General features: G+C 42.0%; 1 protein-coding gene across 1 annotated transcript in view; it reads right to left on the bottom strand.

The window, feature by feature from the left end:
- Positions 1 to 18,811, bottom strand: part of LOC142144947 (calpain-8-like) — a 43,020-nt gene extending 24,209 nt beyond the window's left edge. Inside the window, exons 1-2 of the mRNA XM_075204315.1 lie at positions 18,566 to 18,811; positions 6,555 to 6,624 (exon numbers count right to left, since the gene is read on the bottom strand). Of these exons, the coding sequence (XP_075060416.1) occupies positions 6,555 to 6,624; positions 18,566 to 18,802 (307 nt within the window). The 5' untranslated portion in view covers positions 18,803 to 18,811. The remainder of the gene's footprint in view (positions 1 to 6,554; positions 6,625 to 18,565) is intronic.
- Between the last annotated feature and the right edge of the window lie 917 nt (positions 18,812 to 19,728).

Below are 19,728 nucleotides of genomic sequence, written 5' to 3' on the forward strand. Positions count from 1 at the left end.
AGGAACCTTACTGAAGAGTATCCTCCAGGAACCTTACTGAAGAGCATCCTCCACAAACCTTACTGAAGAACATCCTCCAGAAATCTTCCTGAAGAGCATCCTCCAGAAACCTTCCTGAAGAGTATACTCCTGAAAACATGCAGAAGAGCATCCTCCAGAAACCTTACTGAAGAGTATCCTCCAGAAACCTTACTGAAGAGCATCCTCCAGGAACCTTCCTGAAGAGTATCCTCCAGAAACCTTGCTAAGAGCATCCTCTAGAAATTTTACTGAAGAGTATCCTCCAGAAACCTTACTGAAGAGTATCCTCCAGAAATCTTACTGAAGAGTATCCTCCAGAAATCTTACTGAAGAGTATCCTCCAGAAACCTTGCTGAAGAGCATCCTTCAGAAACCTTACTGAAGAGTATCCTCCAGAAACCTTACTGAAGAGTATCCTCCAGGAACCTTACTGAAAAGCATCCTCCAGAAACCTTACTGAAGAGTATCCTCCAGGAACCTTACCAAAGAGAATTCTCCAGGAACCTTACTGAAGAGTATCCTCCAGGAATCTTACCGAAGAGCATCCTCCAGGAACCTTACCAAAGAGCATCCTCCAGGAACCTTACCGAAGAGCATCCCCAAGAAACCTTCCTTAAGAGCATCCTCCAGAAACCTTCCTGAAGAGTATACTACTGAAAACTTGCAGAAGAACATCCTCCAGAAACTTTCCTGAAGAGTATCCTCCAGAAACCTTGCTAAGAGCATCCTCTAGAAATCTTACTGAAGAGTATCCTCCAGAAACCTTACTGAAGAGTATCCTCCAGAAACCTTGCTGAATAGCATCCTCCACAAACCTTACTGAAGAGCATCCTCCAGAAACCTTCCTGAAGAGCATCCTCCAGAAACCTTCCTGAAGAGTATACTCCTGAAAACTTGCAGAAGAGCATCCTCCAGAAACCTTACTGAAGAGTATCCTCCAGAAACCTTACTGAAGAGCATCCTCCAGGAACTTTCCTGAAGAGTATCCTCCAGAAACCTTGCTAAGAGCATCCTCTAGAAATCTTACTGAAGAGTATCCTCCAGAAACCTTACTGAAGAGTATCCTCCAGAAACCTTACTGAAGAGTATCCTCCAGAAACCTTGCTGAAGAGCATCCTCCAGAAACCTTACTGAAGAGTATCCTCCAGAAACCTTACTGAAGAGCATCCTCCAGAAACCTTACTGAAGAGCATCCTCCAGAAACCTTACTGAAGAGTATCCTCCAGAAACCTTACTGAAGAACATCCTCCGGAAACCTTGCTAAGAGTATCCTCCAGAAACCTTACTGAAGAGTATCCTCCAGAAACCTTACTGAAGAGTATCCTCCGGAAACCTTGCTAAGAGCATCCTCCAGAAACCTTACTGAAGAGCATCCTCCGGAAACCTTGCTAAGAGCATCCTCCAGAAACCTTACTGAAGAGCATCCTCCAGAAATCTTACTGAATAGCATCCTCCAGAAACCTTACTGAAGAACATCCTCCGGAAACCTTGCTAAGAGCATCCTCCAGAAACCTTATTGAAGAGTATACTCCTGAAAACTTGCAGAAGAGCATCCTCCAGAAACCTTAGTGAAGAGTAACCTCCAGAAACCTTACTGAAGAGCATCCTTCAGGAACCTTCCTGAAGAGTATCCTCCAGAAACCTTGCTAAGAGCATCATCTAGAAATCTTACTGAAGAGTATCTCCAGAAACCTTACTGAAGAGTATTCTCCAGAAACCTTACTGAAGAATATCCTCCAGAAACCTTGCTGAAGAGCATCCTCCAGAAACCTTACTGAAGAGCATCCTCCAGAAACCTTACTGAAGAGCATCCACCAGAAACCTTGCTAAGAGCATCCTCCAGAAACCTTACTGAAGCACATCCACCAGGAACCTTTCCAAAGAGCATTCTCCATGAACCTTCCTGATGAACATCCATCAGGAACTTTCCCGAAGAGCATCCAGCTGTAAAACTTCCCAAAGGTCTTAGAGCGTATCTTGATGTAATCGTATACTCACGCATTATTTTGAGTTGTACATATTTTATAGATATGCACAACTTATAACACATTCGGCCACAATTGCAGCATGGTGGCTTAGTGGTTTGCACTTCTGCCTCACAGTGCTGGGGTCGTGAGTTCAATTCCTGACCATGGCCTTATGGAGTTTGTATGTTCTCCCCGTGTTTGCGTGGGTTTCCTCCTAGTGCTCTGGTTTCCTCCCACACTCCAAAAAACATACTGGTAGGTTAATTGGCTGCTATCAAAATTGACCCTGGTCTCTTTCTCTCTGTCTGTGTGTCTGTGCGTATGTTAGGGAATTTAGACTGTAAGCTCCAATGGGGCAGGGACTGATGTGCGTGAGTTCTCTGTACAGCGCTGCGGAATCAGTGGCGCTATATAAATAAATGGTGATGATGATAATGATGATGATGAATTGTCAGGCCATAATCTTAACCCTACGTTCAGTCTGCAATATTGCATTCTGCTCTACAAGAAAGTCACATTGTTTATGTAAAAAACAATGTTCATAGAAAAATGTGTCAAAAACTAAATAAAGAAAATCGGACTATGTAATAATCTGCTTTGTACTATTTGTGCCACTTATGCCCGTTGATAATAAAAAAACTGCAAAAACATATATTAATAAATAAGATCTAACACGGAGGATATTTGCATTAATGTTTCTGGTGTATGACATGCTTTGCATAGTTTAGTACTATTAATATGTTGTAATATATACTGCCCAACATTGCAGGTGGAAACATTTTGGGAGAGTGGCTGATTGGATTGGGGGGGGGCAGGACAACATTTTGAAGTGACAATATTTTGTCATGCCCCCAATCCAGTCCCTTTTGGGTCACGCGCATCAGGACTATAGGGAAGGTATTGTCATATTTGTTACTCATCGTTAATTTTGTTACTGACAATACATTCACTGAGGATTGGCCGTGATGTCCTCTATAAGATTGCAGCTACTGGGTACAAGGAGAGAATGTAGAAGCTACTAATTATGACAGATACACTGCAGGGCATGAATGTAATTTGTGCTACAAGATGCAGGTTATTGTATCACTGATCTCAGGTAAGACTTTAATGGGAAGCTAATCTTTTGAACTATATTCTAAATATACACCTTTATTAAACAAGGTGAGATTCTCCGCCTAACAGTATTTGGCTTGTGACTAACTTGAAAATGCTGCTGAACTGGTCATCGGACAGGGAAATACACTATTAATCAAAGGGGTTTTATTGTAGCTATGTGAAATATATGTGTATAATCTGTTCTGCATAGAAACTTATAGGGGACATGTATTGTATGAGAAAAATTGCAGGATCTATTGACTTTTATTTTTTTTTGCAGTTACCTTTACAGAATTTCTCTCCTATCTCTGTTCTTTAGTATTTGTTAGTAAGGTTAAGCCACACTTGCCTGTTTTTGCTACTTTTTTTCCAGGAGATCCAGAGGAAAGGCAGAATAAGGTGAGTTGAGTGGAGAAGACTTGTCATGAGGTGTTTACTGGGGTGTGACCAGCTTTATAAGGTGTTTTGTCTCATTGTACCACCCACTTTGCACCAGGTAAACACTCCTGGGAGATTTGCTTGCTCTCTCAGAAGTCCAGGCGGTCTCCTCCCTAATTCAGGAGTCTACTGGGCAATATGGGGGCGTTGGCAGCTATGGTCTAAGCACTGCCATATTAATTAAGGTACAGATCAGTCACTTTTCTTTTAGACTGTGGGTAAGATTGGATGCCCCTCGCTGATCATGCCGGGCATTTCTAGAGGTGCTCCCACTCTTGTCATTCCGACCAGTGACGCCATTTGTTCCAATGAGACACTATAAAATTGTCTCTATTTGTTGATTTATTTCCACTATGGAGGAAAGAAGTAACAGTGTCCAGTGAATCGTTTCGTGTTACCTTTCTAAAGAGGACGGCCGGTAAGGAGCCAGGAGGCCAATGCCACCCTTTGGACCCTACAAGGCATCCCTAGTAAAAACAGTGGTTGGACTGACCATTCTGCCCCCCTCTCACCCCTTACACCAACAAAGACATTTATCTATATGTTATAAAAAAAAACAAATGTTGTCACTTTAAAAATTAGTAATAAAAACACAGGAAAAATTGTAATTTACAATTTAGCAAGATTTTTGTTAAAAAATTAATCAATTAATTAATTTCTCTTATTTTTGTACGATGTCACGGGGAGCGGGGCCATGTCCAGAGGGGACTGAAGGTATGATAGAAAGACCTCAATCAGAAGAAGGGGGGGGGGGGAGTGATTGCGGTAGGAGGGAATTGGGCTCCAGCTCATTCACCCAATCACAGGCCTAACTGAGCCGTATTATAGGTGGGGAAAGTGACCATTAGCTTCTTATTGGTCTGAGCAGACACAGTACTGTCTTCTCCAAAAGCTGTGCCACCTGCATGCTGCGCCCCTCGAGGCAATGGTCTGACATCCGCCAGTCAGATCATTGCCTTGATCAGTGCCAGTGGTTGGTCAGCAGCCATAGCATTTAATCACTTACCTCCCTCTCCAGTCCCAAATGTCATCCCTCCGCCCATCTAAATCTTTCAGCGCCAAGAATATTTTACATATGATGCATATTGACACGCAGGGCTTTTTTTGTGGTAGAACGCTCAGAACGGCGTTCCGGCACCTTTTTTCCATGGGTTTTCAAAGTTTAATGAACGTTTTATTTTTTTCTCCGTGGTGCTGCTACAGTGCAGCAGAACATCTTAGTGTGTGTCCTGCTTCTGGTTCCGGCAGCGTCATGACGTCACGACGCTGCCAGTGAGAGGAGCCGCGATCAAGCAGAGAAGCGAGAAAAGAAGCATAGAAGGTAAGTACAGACTACAGAAAGTGGGGGAGGGGGCGCAGAAAGAGAGGGCTACAAAAAAATTAAGGGGCAGAAAGAGAGGGCTACAGAAAAACAAGGGGGCAGAAAAAGGGCTACAGAAAACAAGGGGGCAGAAAGAGAGGGCTGCAGAAAAACGAGGGGGCAGAAAGAGAGGGCTACAGAAAAACGAGGGGGCAAAAAGAGAGGGCTACAGAAAAATTAAGGGGCAGAAAGAGAGGGCTACAGAAAAACAAGGGGGCAGAAAAAGGGCTACAGAAAACAAGGGGGCAGAAAGAGAGGGCTGCAGAAAAATGAGGGGGCAGAAAGAGAGGGCTACAGAAAAACGAGGGGGCAAAAAGAGAGGGCTACAGAAAAACGAGGGGGCAGAAAGAGAGGGCTACAGAAAAACGAGGGGGCAGAAAGAGAGGGCTACAGAAAAACGAGGGGGCAGAGAGAGAGGGCTACAGAAAAACGAGGGGGCAGAAAGAGAGGTCTACAGAAAAACGAGGGGGCAGAAAGAGAGGACTACAGAAAAACGAGGGGGCAGAAAGAGAGGACTACAGAAAGCGGGGGAGGGACGCAGAAAGAGTGAGCTACAGAAAAACGAGGGGGCAGAAAGAGAGGGCTACAGAAAAACGAGGGGGCAGAAAGAGAGGGCTACAGAAAAACGAGGGGGCAGAAAGAGAGGGCTACAGAAAAACGAGGGGGCAGAAAGAGGGCTACAGAAAAATGAGGGGGCAGAAAGAGAGGGCTACAGAAAAACAAGGGGACAGAAAGAAAGGGCTACACAAAAATGAGGGGGCAGAAAGAGGTGAGTTCCGGCACCTTTTTTCTTACAAAAAAGCACTGCTGACAAGTATATATAAAGCTTGTTCACACAAGTCTCAGTGCTGAACCTTTTAAAAAGCAGATCCATTGGCATTTACAAGCAAGTGACAGTTGATTTCAGTGTAGCGGTCAGCTCCATATAGCATCCATTTTGTGGGCTGAATCAATATGAGTCTATCAATTCACTAGGAACACAACTCTACAAAATGGCTGCCTGCACTATCCTTATCTAACAGGGGCACTTTACTACCAATGTATCAGCGGTGGTAGTCATGTTCCCGAACATGACTACTGCGCCTGTATATTATAGAAGTCTCCTTAACTACATTCTACAGGCGCAGTTTCCTTCTGTTGAACCCTTAAGAGGCACAATAAAACTTCCGGCGTTAAAACTCACGTGATTCTGCTTGGCCGGCTTCTAACACAGCTGCAGTGATTCTAAGTCATTTTTTTCGACAATCGAAATTCACAGCATGTCGGGGTCCACAGCTTCGCACTCAATATGTCGGGGTAAGTGTTGTCGCTGAAATCAGCAGCGCACTTACGTGCCCCACCCATCAGCACTCTAGTGACCACCAGTCTTTACATCACGAGAAAGACTCCACCTATGATTTATAAAACTTGCTTCTAGCTCACTTGACGTATCCAACAAAATGGTTGACAGTGTTTGACTGGAGAGTTAAGTTCCCACAAAGGAATCTTATGTGCGCCCACTGATGAATGGAAATTAAATTATTCTACACAGCAAATACTTTATATACACAATCATAGATAGATATATAACTATTGGGGAGGGTGACTTAGCCTTGGGGCTGTCTTCCATAGGACTTATGGGAAGCCCGAGTAACCTTTGCGCATCTAACAGTGAGTACAGTTTATTTACTCACCGAGAGCGCCTTGGCGGATGTCAGCACGTGTCGCTCCGTCAACAATGAAGTGAGGTGATGGACATATATCCTGTTAACAAATTGCAAGACAAAATGGCAAGTTAGTTTACAGAGACAAATAACATTTATTTTTCAGAGCCGATGTAATAATTTGGATGCATGAAATATGTTTTATTTTTCCCGGGGTGTATTACATACATCTGTTGACTGAAATACTTCTCATCAAATTAAAAATTCATCATGTACATTGCCTACGGTAGTCCGCCCTTCTCCACCTCCATTCCGACCTCCAAGTTGTAAGCACTCGTGATATTTGCAATCCGATACGATTTGCATGCAATAGCCTTCACTGACGTAAGTCATGTTCTGGCGCATGCGCAGAGCTATTTCACGCAAGATATGCTGTGCAAATGGACTTACGTTCGAAGATCAATCATGCCCACAGGGTTGCAAGCAAAATGTGACCTGAGCTCTTTGCTGTGAATACTGGGATCATTGATCATTTGAACAGCAGAGATGTGCAGGCAAAGTATTTAGAACCGTTTCCTCCCATCGAGCTCCGTTTTCTAACACCACTCGAGCAACTTCTGAGTAAATTCTCACTACATTCTCATCTAAACAAGTCTTTTGAGACAGATAACTTTTCTGATTGCCCTTTCGAGTGTCAGGAAGGAATTTATCCCCCTGTGTGGCTAATTATGCTGAAGTCATACTAGATGTTTTGTTTTTCTTTCTTCTGAATCATCTCAATTAAAATTTTTAAATTCATGGACCTATATCTTTTTATCAACTTATTATGTAAGGCTGGGTACACACTACAGGTTTTTCAGCAGATTATCGACCGACCATTTGGCCCAATATCACAGTAGTGTGTACAACTTACACGATGACCGATAGTTGCTCCGAAGCACCAATTGTCGGTTCATTTGGTTGGTCGGTAAAACTAATAATCTCGTTCCAATCACCTTCCGATCCTGCAGTGTGTCTGCACTCAACATCACAATCTCCATAGAGTGTACAGAGTCATGATCTTTTCAGCCAATGCCGGCAATGAACATGTCCCAGTGAATAAATATAGAGATTGCTGTAGGTGTAATAATTCATTCTTTTGTTCTTAGACTAAATATTTTGTTTCAGAGTCACAGATGGTAACGAAATGCATAATGACATTGTGAAAACTCAAAGTTTATTTCGGCGGTTAATGAATGAATGAATGAATTAATATTTTTCTTTCATTCTCTAAATGACTAGAGGACCAGATAAAGTGCATAGATCTGAAGGTAAATCATGTCTAGTGTGTACGCATGACTCGCCAGACCGAATGGGCCTTCAGTCGTAGGTACAATCATTGTAGATAACAGATTGGTCGGAAAACTACTTAAGCTAGGTACACACTACACGGTTTTCTTCCAATAATCGGCTCTATCAGCCGACATACGACCGCTCGTTCAAAAGTCAGGTCAGTGTGTGTTGTCACACAATGTTCAAAAGTCTACCCAAGTGGACGATTGTCGCCTCATTTGGTTGGTCGTACCGTTAAATATTTTCGTTCCAATCTCGTTTCCGCTGTGTAGTGTGTATAAACTTCTGACCGATGTGTACCAAATTGCAATCATTGCTCACGACAACATGGCTGTAAAAAGTCGCTAAAGGGACGTCCGCTATTCCCTTTATCTTCTAAAACAAGGCTAGTGTGTATGCAGTCCATGGACCGAGCGATCGGACCATCGATCGCATGTAAAATCGATCGGCATAAAAAGTTGGTGGAAAATTCTGTAGTCTGTACCCAGCTTTACTGTGTTACCAAGAGCCGCTGCTGTGTATCTGTTCTCACACTGGGCGATTCAGCTGCTCACATTGGGCAACAAGATCATTGTGCACTATGGTTAGTATGTCTTTTAGATAATATACAAGGAGTTTTAATTGGCTCAACAGACTGTAGATGTTTGTTTTCCCTTAGACTTTGTTTTTAGAATCCTTAAAACCATTACCAGGATCTTACATTGAGCCCTGTGTTTCAAGCTGTTGTTGTCTTTAATAATCTGCATTTACCTGTTGGGCCCAAAATGAGAGTAATCACAATCCACCCCCAGCACAGACTATAGTCAGCTGTAAATGTTTACAGGAAGCTATTTATAAGCCACATTTCAAGCAGTGGGGATATTTTGCCTGATATTGCCTCTACTCATCAGTGGTTTGTGTTAAATGTAATATGGTCAATGGGAGTCCACCATGAAACAGTGTAGTAATAATTGCATATGCAGAGTGGCACGGTGGCACAGTGATTGGCACTGTGCTGATGTGGATAGATGTGTCTGGATAAAACTCTCTGATTGTACAGGGCAATATGTTGGCATTGTCATAAAATTGCAGAGTTTTCAAGGAAAAAAATAAGCATATAACTCATGAAGGCCGGTTTATAAAAGCGTAAAACCATCATCATCATCATTTATTTATATAGCGCCAACATATTCCGTAGCGCTTACCGCAAATGTTCTTTTGTGAAGTCACGCTCCTACATCATGTTCTTACAGGGAATGGCAAACCAAGATGACAGCCTCTGAAGGTGTGCAAGAGCTTGCACCATGCAATAGGAGGAGCTCGGTGTTTCGGGGTCGTTCCTTTCTAAGTGTGTATTAGACACTCAAGTATAAATCACTGTTTGCCCCTCCATCCCCCATTAATTATAACTTTTCCTAAGTTGAACACTGAAGTCCTCATTTGCCCTCATTAAGGGATTATTTGATGGGCTAAGTAAGGGGACAACGTATCAGCATTAATTTCATTTAGATATTTGTGGAGTTTGCATAGATCTATGTACCAGTATTATCTTCTGACCAAGCTAGTGGGCCCCGATGTTCCCGGACCGGATCTATTCGGTCTCTGAATCTAACAGATTGAAAATATAAAACAGTAATTGTGGTACATGCCAATGTTTTGGGCACCCTTCCAGGTAATACTTTTGTAGGCCTCAAACTTGATTAACTCCTTAGGCCATAAATTAAGTTAGGTGAAGACAATTCCAAGGTTGATTAAATACTTTGACTCCGCTAACCCCTCTGGATGTTGTGCCTACTCATATAACCACCCTTTAAGAAGCTGACTGGGGTCTTAAAAATAAAAAAAATTGTCTATTGGATATAAATAGATAATAGATATCTATACGTTCCCAGCTTGGAAGTTCCACTGTCAGAAACATCATCAGGAAATAGATGTTAAGGGGGAACTGTCAAAGTCAAGACAAGGTTTGGAAGACCCAAATCAATCTCTGATTGAACTCATAAACTGGTCAAAGCAGAACCCACAAATTACTGTAAAGGACCCAGAGACAGTCGGTTCCTTTAGTTGATGTCATTGTAGTGGTCCACAGGTCCACATTTTAGCATTACTGAAGCAAAAATAATCTGCATGGAAGAATCCTATGGGTTATTTACAAAAGTCCACGTCTGAAACATGAAAAATAATCATCATCATCATCATCAACATTTATTTATATAGCGCCTGCAAATTCTTTAGCGCTTTACAATTGGGAACAAACATTAATAAAACAATACTGGTTAATACATACAGACATAGGTAAGAGAACCCTGCTCGCAAGCTTACAATCTATGGGACAATGGGAGTTAGAAACACAAGGGCATGTGCTACATCATATTACACAATGGATCAGTTAGAATACAAATGTAAAAGTAGCGAGTGGGCTGTGTGTACCAATGTTGGTCAGAGGGTTGTTGTCTTGTGTTAGCTATGTAGAGGGTGGTAATAGGGTAACCAAGGGAAAGTAAAGATGGTGGTTGAGGAATATTATAAGCTTGTCTGAAGAAGTGGGTTTTCAGAGAATGCTTGAAGGTTTGGAGACTAGAGGAAAGTCTTACTGTGCGAGGGAGAGAATTCCACAAAGTGGGTGCAGCCCGAAAAAAGTCCTGTAACCGAGAATGGGAGGAAGTGATGAGAGCGGAAGAGAGATGTAGATCTTGTGCAGAACGGACGTGTTGAGTTAAGAGATATTTTGAGACAAGTGAGGAGAATTTTGTTGACGGCCCTGCACTAACATACATACAAAATAATACTAGGATTGTCCAGAAACATCATATAACAAAGTGCTGTGGAGTGATGAAGCCAAAACTGAACTTTTCATCCACAACCACAAAATACATAGGTAAACGATTGGAGGAAAAGAACACCTTAGCAGCCATTAAACATTGGGTGGATCTGTTCTGCTTTTGGGCTGTGTGACAACCAGCGGCACAGGAAATATTGCAAGTGTGAAATAAAGAATTAATTTAACTAAATATAGACAAATCTTACAAACTAATGTCACAAACTCAGCAAAGAAATTGAAGCTGAAAAACAGGTTGTATATTACAAGCAAGACAACGATCAAAATCTTAAAGTCAACCATCAAGTACTTATAGGAACAAAAGATTAAGGTCTTCACAGGTCCACGACTCCAATATCACTGTAAATCTATGGGGAGACCTCAAACACGCAGTGTGTGCAGGAAAATGTAAAAATATTTCTGAGCTAGAAAGACTAGAAAAGATTTCACGAAGAACAGAACAACTCTTATCTGGCTACAAGAAGCGTTTGGACAATTATTTCTGCCAAAGGAGCAGGGGCAAAAGCAGGATTTGTAGAGGGGGGGTTCCACACCACGCCGCCAGTGGGCGTGACCAGCATGCATGGGGGCGTGGCTATAATTTTAGACAGTACTTGGCTGCTCTCCAACACTTCCTATCCCCATAGTATACATGGGCAATGTTGCGTGCACTATTAGGTGTATGCAGCTCTCCCTTTTCAAGCAGAGCCTTTTGAAGCGGTGACAGGGTACAGCCAGATCAATTATATCGTGCCCAGGCCTGGAGGGGTTTCCAGGCACTAGGACACTAGGAAACCCCCCCTCGGTTTGCCTATGAGGAGGTATTACTATGTACTGACTGACATGGTGTTCAAACTATTGTAAATGCCAATCGAGCTATTTAATTTTTGGGACCTGGGAAAGGTTGTGTTACTTTTTTTTTTGTTACTTACAGATTCATCAAAACATTTAACAGGGGGTGCCTAAAACTTTGCATACAACTTTTGTATATGTTAGTGCATAGTGCATTTACATGTGGTCATGTTTTACAGAGGATGTCCCCAGCAGTCTCTACCTTTGTTACACCAGTCTGTCTAGTTTACACAGAGAATGTGTTTGATCTCTTCACGTGTTAGTATGACTCTGTCCATTGTATGCTGGACTATACCAATGACGGTGGGGGAAGGGACAGCGACACAGCACAGGTGGTTGTTACTATGCAATTACAAACTAATAAAACTGTCTTGTATAACATGCTCAAAATAACCACCCATAAAGCGTCTATACATAAAGTGGATACACGTTAGATGCCCATTTTTAGAAGCTGCTTGTTCTGTTCTGCAGAAATAGATTCATGTGGATGAAAAATGTCTTAGTTTTAAAGGTCCAAGAAGCATTAAATATAAGTTGATCTTATATAGGAAAAAATGTATTGTAATATTCAAAATGCATATGTAAAGTATTACTGCAGTAAATAAAGTTTAATAAGTTAAGACTTATACACAGTAGTTCATATGGAACATACATACAAATACTTATGTTTATAAGGACGTTCATAATTATCCGACTAGTCAGCGCTTTGGAAATGTGCATCAAACAGATTTGTAAAGTTGCATTGAAAATATCACAGTGCAACGCAAAGCAAAGTGAATGGTTCTTTGATGGGTACTTTTACCCACTGAGTCACATTTATTGTCTGTTGTGCTTTGTTGTGCATCCCAGGCAACAACGTTGGTCAACCTATGGCTCGTCAGCTGTTGTAGAACTATAAGTCCCAGCATGCCTGCAGAGCACCCTTATGCTCTCAATGTCACAACAGCTGGACAGAGGCATTTAGTGCAATCACAAAGAAAAGGAAATATTGTATTCCAGTTTGATGCTGGTGACTGCTGTACAGCCTAGTGCCGTAATGATGTTTCTAAACTGCATTTGCCTCTGTCCCTATTTCTGTAGAACAATTAATGGACGGGCATAGCAACATGCTCAACAAGTACATTTTGTACAGGATGTTAGGTGGAACTAGGCGGATCATGAACATTCCAAAGGGATAGGAAGTAGAAGCAACGATTTGTCTACCTCTTCCTCCCGCATCCCACCTCCTGCATCGTCTCCGCTTGCTTCCCTTCCCCTCTTGAATGTTAGCTCTCACAAGGTGGACCCTCTCTTCCTCCTATCTCCTCATTGGGCCCGGACAATGTACAACGCTTTGCAAACTACATTGTCCATGCCTACCTGCTTACATTACCCCCTTAACAGCACCGATAACAGCGTCGCGCTCGCCGGTGATGTCACCAACTCTTGCCGTCGCCTTCATTCGTCGCAATGCCTTGCAGCCGTTGGTCACATCCGTCGGGAAGGAGCCGGTCGCTGTGAAGACATCGGGGTGAGTCTTGTCGGAATAATGATCATCATTATTCCGTACCCCGCCCCTCTGCTTCCTTTTGTTCTAGTTGTGACTTCTTTTGTAGATGCTTTCTCTGTTGTTTCTTATATTGTTTTTACTGATTCTATTGTTTCTCTTGCCTCTCACTTATCTGTATCTTGTTATATTCATTTTTTGTTGATTGTGGGTCGCTGCGGATTCTGTGGCCCCATATAAATTAGCGATGAAGATAGTAAGTATGCTCAAGATCCAGAAAAATTCGATTTTATTTTGCGCACGTGATATTTAAATGGTCCTAGTGATGGCTCGTATTTTAAGGTGTCACTGGGCTTCTAATCCATGCAAAATGACCAGAAAGTTACACCAAGTCAGTGGGGGGATGGAACACAATACATTTATTTACATTGTAACTGTCCCTTGTTTATGGAGTACACTTCTGCCTCGCAGCACTGGGGTCATGAGTTCAATTCCCGACCATGGTCTTATCTGTGTGGAGTTTGTATGTTTTCCCTGTGTTTGCGTGGGTTTCCTCCGGGTGCTCTGGTTTCCTTCCACAGTCCAAAAACATACTGGTAGGTTAATTGGCTGCTATTAAAAATGACCCTAGTCTGTGTGTGTGTGTGTGTGTGTGTGTGTGTGTGTGTGTGTGTGTGTGTCTGTGTGTCTGTGTGTGTGTATATTAGGGAATTTAGACTGTAAGCTCCAATGGGGTATGGACTGATGTGAGTGAGTTCTCTATGCAGCGCTGCAGAATTAGTGGCACTATATAAATAAATAAATGATGATGATGATGATATATGATACAATGAGCATAGATTTCATGATATGCAATAATGTATTTAAAACATAGAAGGAAACAAGCAGTATATTGGGAGAAACACTGAAGAGTCTAAATCCATGACGGACTTGGGCACGTGTGGTATTGAGCGCGATTGCACATTCGTAGATGAGCTTCACCGTGTAAACCTCGCTCTTCGTACATTAGTGTTCTAATTTTACTTTGAAGGTTTGCGCTGCAGAAGAACAGTTTGACATGTTTGATATTCGTTATTAAAAAAATAATAACTACATTAATACACCACATAGAAGCATTTTGTCTCTAAATCGCTCTCTGTTGTAAAGTGTGTTAGCGCCTGGGATTCCTTATCGGGTCATTATTGGAAGCTGAAGTCTTGCTGTACCAACCACACCCCTTAAACACCCAAAAGGGCAGATTAGTTTCTCTGTCAGATCAGTACGTCTCACAAGCCGAGTTTCTGTCTAAAAAACTCAGTCTGAAAGCAGCCTCCACCTGCAACTACAACAGATAAAAAAGCCAGAAGCATCCAGCAAAATCCTGATCCCGTACACAAACGGTTAGAACTGGTTGTATCAGTGTAGTGTACTGTACAAAAGGCAGATATAGACACTTTTTTCATTAATACACTCATTTTGATATTTCTTTCCAGCAACAACATTTGCATTGTTTCCAATACATTTTGTTGCCCCGCACAATTTGCCACCTCAGGCAGTTGCCTCAGTTTGCCTCATTATAGACACGCCCCTGTATAGGTGGAACATAACAAAGCAGCTTTTGTGGTCCACAGATAATTGCTGATCAACACGTGATGGGGGGGGGTTGAGATGGGTGGTAAATGAGGTCAAACTGTCATGACATCTCACTGTGTTAAGCTGGGTACACACTACAGAAATTTCGACCAACTTTTTATGCCGAGCGGTTTTACATGCGATCGATGGTCCGATCGCTCGGTCCATGGACTGCATACACAGTAGCCTTGTTTAGGACGATACAGGGAAGAGCGGATGTCCCTTTAGCGACTTTTTACAGCCATGTTGTTGTGAGCAATGACTGTAATTTCGTACTCACTGTTGTGGATCGGTCGGTAGTTTATACACACTACACAACGGAAACGAGATTGGAACGAAAATATTAAACGGTACGACCAACCAAATGAGGCGACAATCGTCCATTTGGGCAGACTTTCGACCATCGTGTCACTGCACACACTGACCCAACTTTTGAACGAGCGATCTGCTGATTGAGCCGATTATTGGACGAAAACCGTGTAGTGTGTACCCAGCTTAAGTGGCCATTGTCCCTGTATTGGAGCACTGTTGGTTCCGGACTTTCGACCCAAAGAAGCCTAAATCTTTTGATCCGGCCATACTGGTTTATAGAAATGTACAGACAAATCTGGCAGAGATCCGGTAGCTCATCATGTGTGTGAGCACGTTATGTCATCCTATTAACTGCATGTATTATCGTTCACCCATTGATAAGCACCACTGAATTCAATACTATATGTCTCTCATTTCCTGTGGCTTGGGTCATTTTAAATAATATAGTTTGAGTTATAGTAATTTATTTGTTGTGGTAGGGTCCCGGGTTTTTGATGATTCAAGGTAGGAGGGACGCCAGCTTGCGTAGCACTTCTTGGGTGAATTTTTTCTGCTGATGGCCAGTGAGTGGGCACATGCATATGCCCCATGCTGTCTTGCGTCCTTATGGCACTTACACCCATATAGTTGGGAAGGAGGAGCAGGGCAGGAAAGTGGCGTTCTAACGTTTGCCGAGTACAGTAAGGGAATGTTTGCAGAACTATGAGCCAATGCAGACACAGATACAGTTTTTACAGCTGTATTATTGGTACAAGCCTATAGCTGGTACACGGTCGCCAGCGCTGGTAACGGCTTCTGATTGGCTGATTGTGATTTCACCTCTGAAGCTGCTGGGTGTTTTCTTCATAGATCCTGCATATACTGTCAGATTTGTGTGTCTGTATTTAAAAAATATATATATTTTCATAGGGAAACCGAGGGGGGGGGGGGGGTTTCCTAGTGCCTGGAAACCCCTCCAAGCCTGGGGCACTCTATAATTGAGGTGGCTGGACCCTGCCCCCGCTTCACACAGCTCTGCTTGAAAAGGGAGAGCTGCGTGTGCCTAACAGTAGTGCACACAGCATTGCCCATGTATATTATGGGGATAGGAAGAGTTGGAGAGCAGCCAAACACTGTCTAATATTATAGCCACACCCCCATGCATGCTGGTCACGCCCACTGGGGGCGTGGTGTGGAAACCCCCCTCTACAAATCCTGCGTTTGCCCCTAATTTTTTTACTTTCATTCATATGTCAGTTATAACAGCGGTAGTATAGGGACCCTAATAGCAAATGTGGTTTTTTTCTATAATAGATGATAGTGAGTCATATGGTGACTAAATACTAGTGGATCAAAGTATCATTTATAAAGGTTCCATCATAAGCACATTATAAACTACTGAAAAAATTAACACAAACAAAAATGTATTGTCTAGGCTGTATGAGAAAAAGGTATGCGTTAATGATCAACTAAATAATCACATGAAAGAGCAATGAGATAGATGAGAACAGAATAGGGGACTATGGGATAGATTTATCAAACCTTTTAAAAAGGGTAAGTGGAGGTGTCGCCCATAGCAACCAATCAGATTCTAGCTTTCATTTATCTTGTACATTCTAGAAGATGACAGCTAGAATCTGATTGGTTGCTATGGGCAACAGCTCCCCTTTTCCCTTTTAGACGTTTTAGTAAATCTACCCCTATGTGTAACACATAGATCTCAGAGCAAAACTATTCTAACAAAAATAATAACTATGAAGATGTAGAACTATTTAGCAGTAAAAAAACATTTCAAATTTAATTTAATTTAATGAGAAATCAGAGTCTACTAGTACAGAATTGTATATAGGAAATTTGATATGTAATAAAATGTGTCACATGTAATTTCGGGGGTATTAAATGTGTTTGGACTCCCGAAAGTATAAATACTGTTTGGGGAGACTGAAACTGTAAAAAAAATTAAATAAAATATAGCTGTTGAAATACCCCCTGTGGTCTGCTGGAGGTAATACAAAGGTAAGTTTCTCTCTCAACTTCTAATTATAAGACAGTTTTGTGAGGTTTGATTCAATTTAGTGCAGGAAGACAGTAGACTGTACATTTACTATGGGCTTTTAGTATTTATGCTTGTGTTTATATTATATACAATCTATGTTTCAGGGCCGGACGGTGACTTAAACAAACCTGGTATACATAAAAAACCAGCCAATATTTGTAGATGTGGCCGATGCCAAAAGATTGCTACTAGACCCTACACTAAAGATACCCCTCATTACACTATCATATCTAAAGCAAATAGGGCCAAGACATTGAGACACTGAGGCAGAATGTTCATATTGCATCACCCAGACATCATCATGACATCCAGGCATCGCCATGTCACATGAATGCCTGTTAGGACACCGTCCCGCAGTGCCCAGCTAAGTAACTGTCTGTCCTGCAAATCTGTTTTTTTGTGAAGTGGGCACGGAGGGACCTCGATGACACCATTTGTGTAACCGCGTCTGCCTCCACTCCGCCGCATGAAGCAAGATGTGGTTTGCGCCATCACGCAAAGTTGGCCTGGGCCATGGTTTCAGAAATTGCTTATCACACAACGCCTTCTATATGGCTGTCTTGGGTCACAGGGAAAACAAAGTATTGTAAATGAGGTTGCATTGGGGACACTACTCTCTGGATTCGCCGCTACACTTAAACCAAAATGCATATATGCTCCCTTTACTGTTACTTCCCTACTGTACAGAATCCCCTCTGTCCTTCAGTGTTACCAACGCCATTGATTGCGGGAGGCAAACAGGGCCATTGTCTAGGGCTAGCCTAACTTCTACTCCCAAATTATGTACTACACTGAAACACTTTAAAATAAATATGATAAACAATTTGTTGGTAGAACTTAAATAGCATTATGACACGTAATATACTGAGGGGTCTATTTATTAAGCCATAAACCATGCGGAAGCGGCTTTTTTGACGCCTGGATTAGGCATTTGTAAGTTACATAGGTATGTAACAAAAGCCTAATGCAAGAGATATCATAGATATCTCCTGCATTAAGCTAAGTTTCTCATTAAACCTTTTTGGACCTTGCTAAATTGCCCCAGATCACAGTCCCTATTGAAAATTCTGGGGACTGCGGTCTGGGGCAATTTAACAAGGTCCAAAAAGCCTAGTTTTTCCGAGCTTCAGCTCGTTGGCTAATGCCATCTGAAGATGACATTAGTCGTTCTACCCAATGGGAAGAGCACTGCGGAAGAGGGATCTTCGATTCCACTCCGAAGCCTTCTTGTTCTGCTCTCAGATAAAAATTGCAAACTGCCTATGCACATGGGCAACAGACAGAACCCGAAAATTGAGAGGTGAGTAAAGTCATCACCAGGTCAGCCTCCCGGGAAATTATTTTAATAAATGGAGCCGAAAAGTCATTTGACACTGTTCTGAGGACAGACGATAATTAACGATACCCATTCAAACCAACTACTAGATGACATATTACACACACCTCATTACACACTATCACATCCCATATTAGTGCACTGCAGCATTCAGTACACCTTGATAAGATAAGCAGACTTACCATTACCTACCTAAAGTTTGCCTCACTCTACCTTCTTTTCCCCAGTATTAATATGAATAAAAACAAAATCGACAAACATTTGAGAGAGTTCTCCTTACCGTGGGTCTCTTCCATACAATCCCCTGTGTTTTTGGAGAATTGGGTGCTAGATCTCTGTACCCCAGGGCTGAGAGGCAGGCAGGAAACTGATCATCTTTGAACAGAACTTTGGATGACAAGCATTCTGCCCGAAGTTTCTCAAAGTCCTGATTCAAGTATTTCACCGGGTTCTTGTTGGTACCAAGTCCCTCGGCTACTGCCCGGTCTTTGGACAATTTAGCTGCAACTCCTGACATGTTACCTCTGCTCTGAGTGACAGACGGATAGAAGCTGAAGCAGGCAGTGAGAGGTATAAATAAGGAGTCAGGTATACGTCAGCTCTGGTCTGCTGGGAGGGGACAGCAAATCTGTTTAATCACAGTAGTGTAAATATGTGTTCAAGACAAGAGGGGTGGGAAGGAAAGACACTAATGACTGAGATAGGAATTAACTACTGTTCATGTAGCAGCCAACTGGACTACTATAATTATATCGTTTAGAAACCTCATTGGACGTTTTTGCTGCAGGAATAATATGCACAAAAGAGATACAGTAAATTTGCATTGCACTATATATATATCATCATCATCATCATTTATTTATATAGTGCCACTAATTCCGCAGCGCTGTACAGAAAACTCACTCACATCAGTCCATGCCCCATTGGGGCTCACAGTCTAAATTCCCTAACATACACACACTAGGGTCAATTTGAAATATATATATATTATATATATATATATATATATATATATATATATATATATATATATATAGTAACATTTCTTATCAGGTCTCACCTTAGTGGGTCTATTTATTATTAAGAGGAACAATAGATTTTCTATTGGCACTTATCACAGCGATACAAAGTCTATTATCGCCACAATTCAACAAGGAAATATCCACGGAGTGCCACTCAGCTGCCCGGTCATACTGGATGGCAGCAGTAAGAGAAGTCGTGCCACTTTGCCAGTCAGTCCTGGGGCATGCGTCACCCCGGCTAGCCCGTTGAACTTCCAGTTCCACTTTCCAAAAATTCTCTCTACACAAATGAAAACAAGGAAAAAAAATATGTAACAAATATTTTGCAAGTAATCCCCTCTGAGACAATGCTTTATTTAACATATTAATCTATATTTTAATACACTATAAATTGGGCAGCGACTTGGTCTATCTTTTTTAG

This window comes from Mixophyes fleayi, chromosome 3, assembly GCF_038048845.1.
Source record: "Mixophyes fleayi isolate aMixFle1 chromosome 3, aMixFle1.hap1, whole genome shotgun sequence".
NCBI lineage: Eukaryota > Metazoa > Chordata > Amphibia > Anura > Limnodynastidae > Mixophyes > Mixophyes fleayi.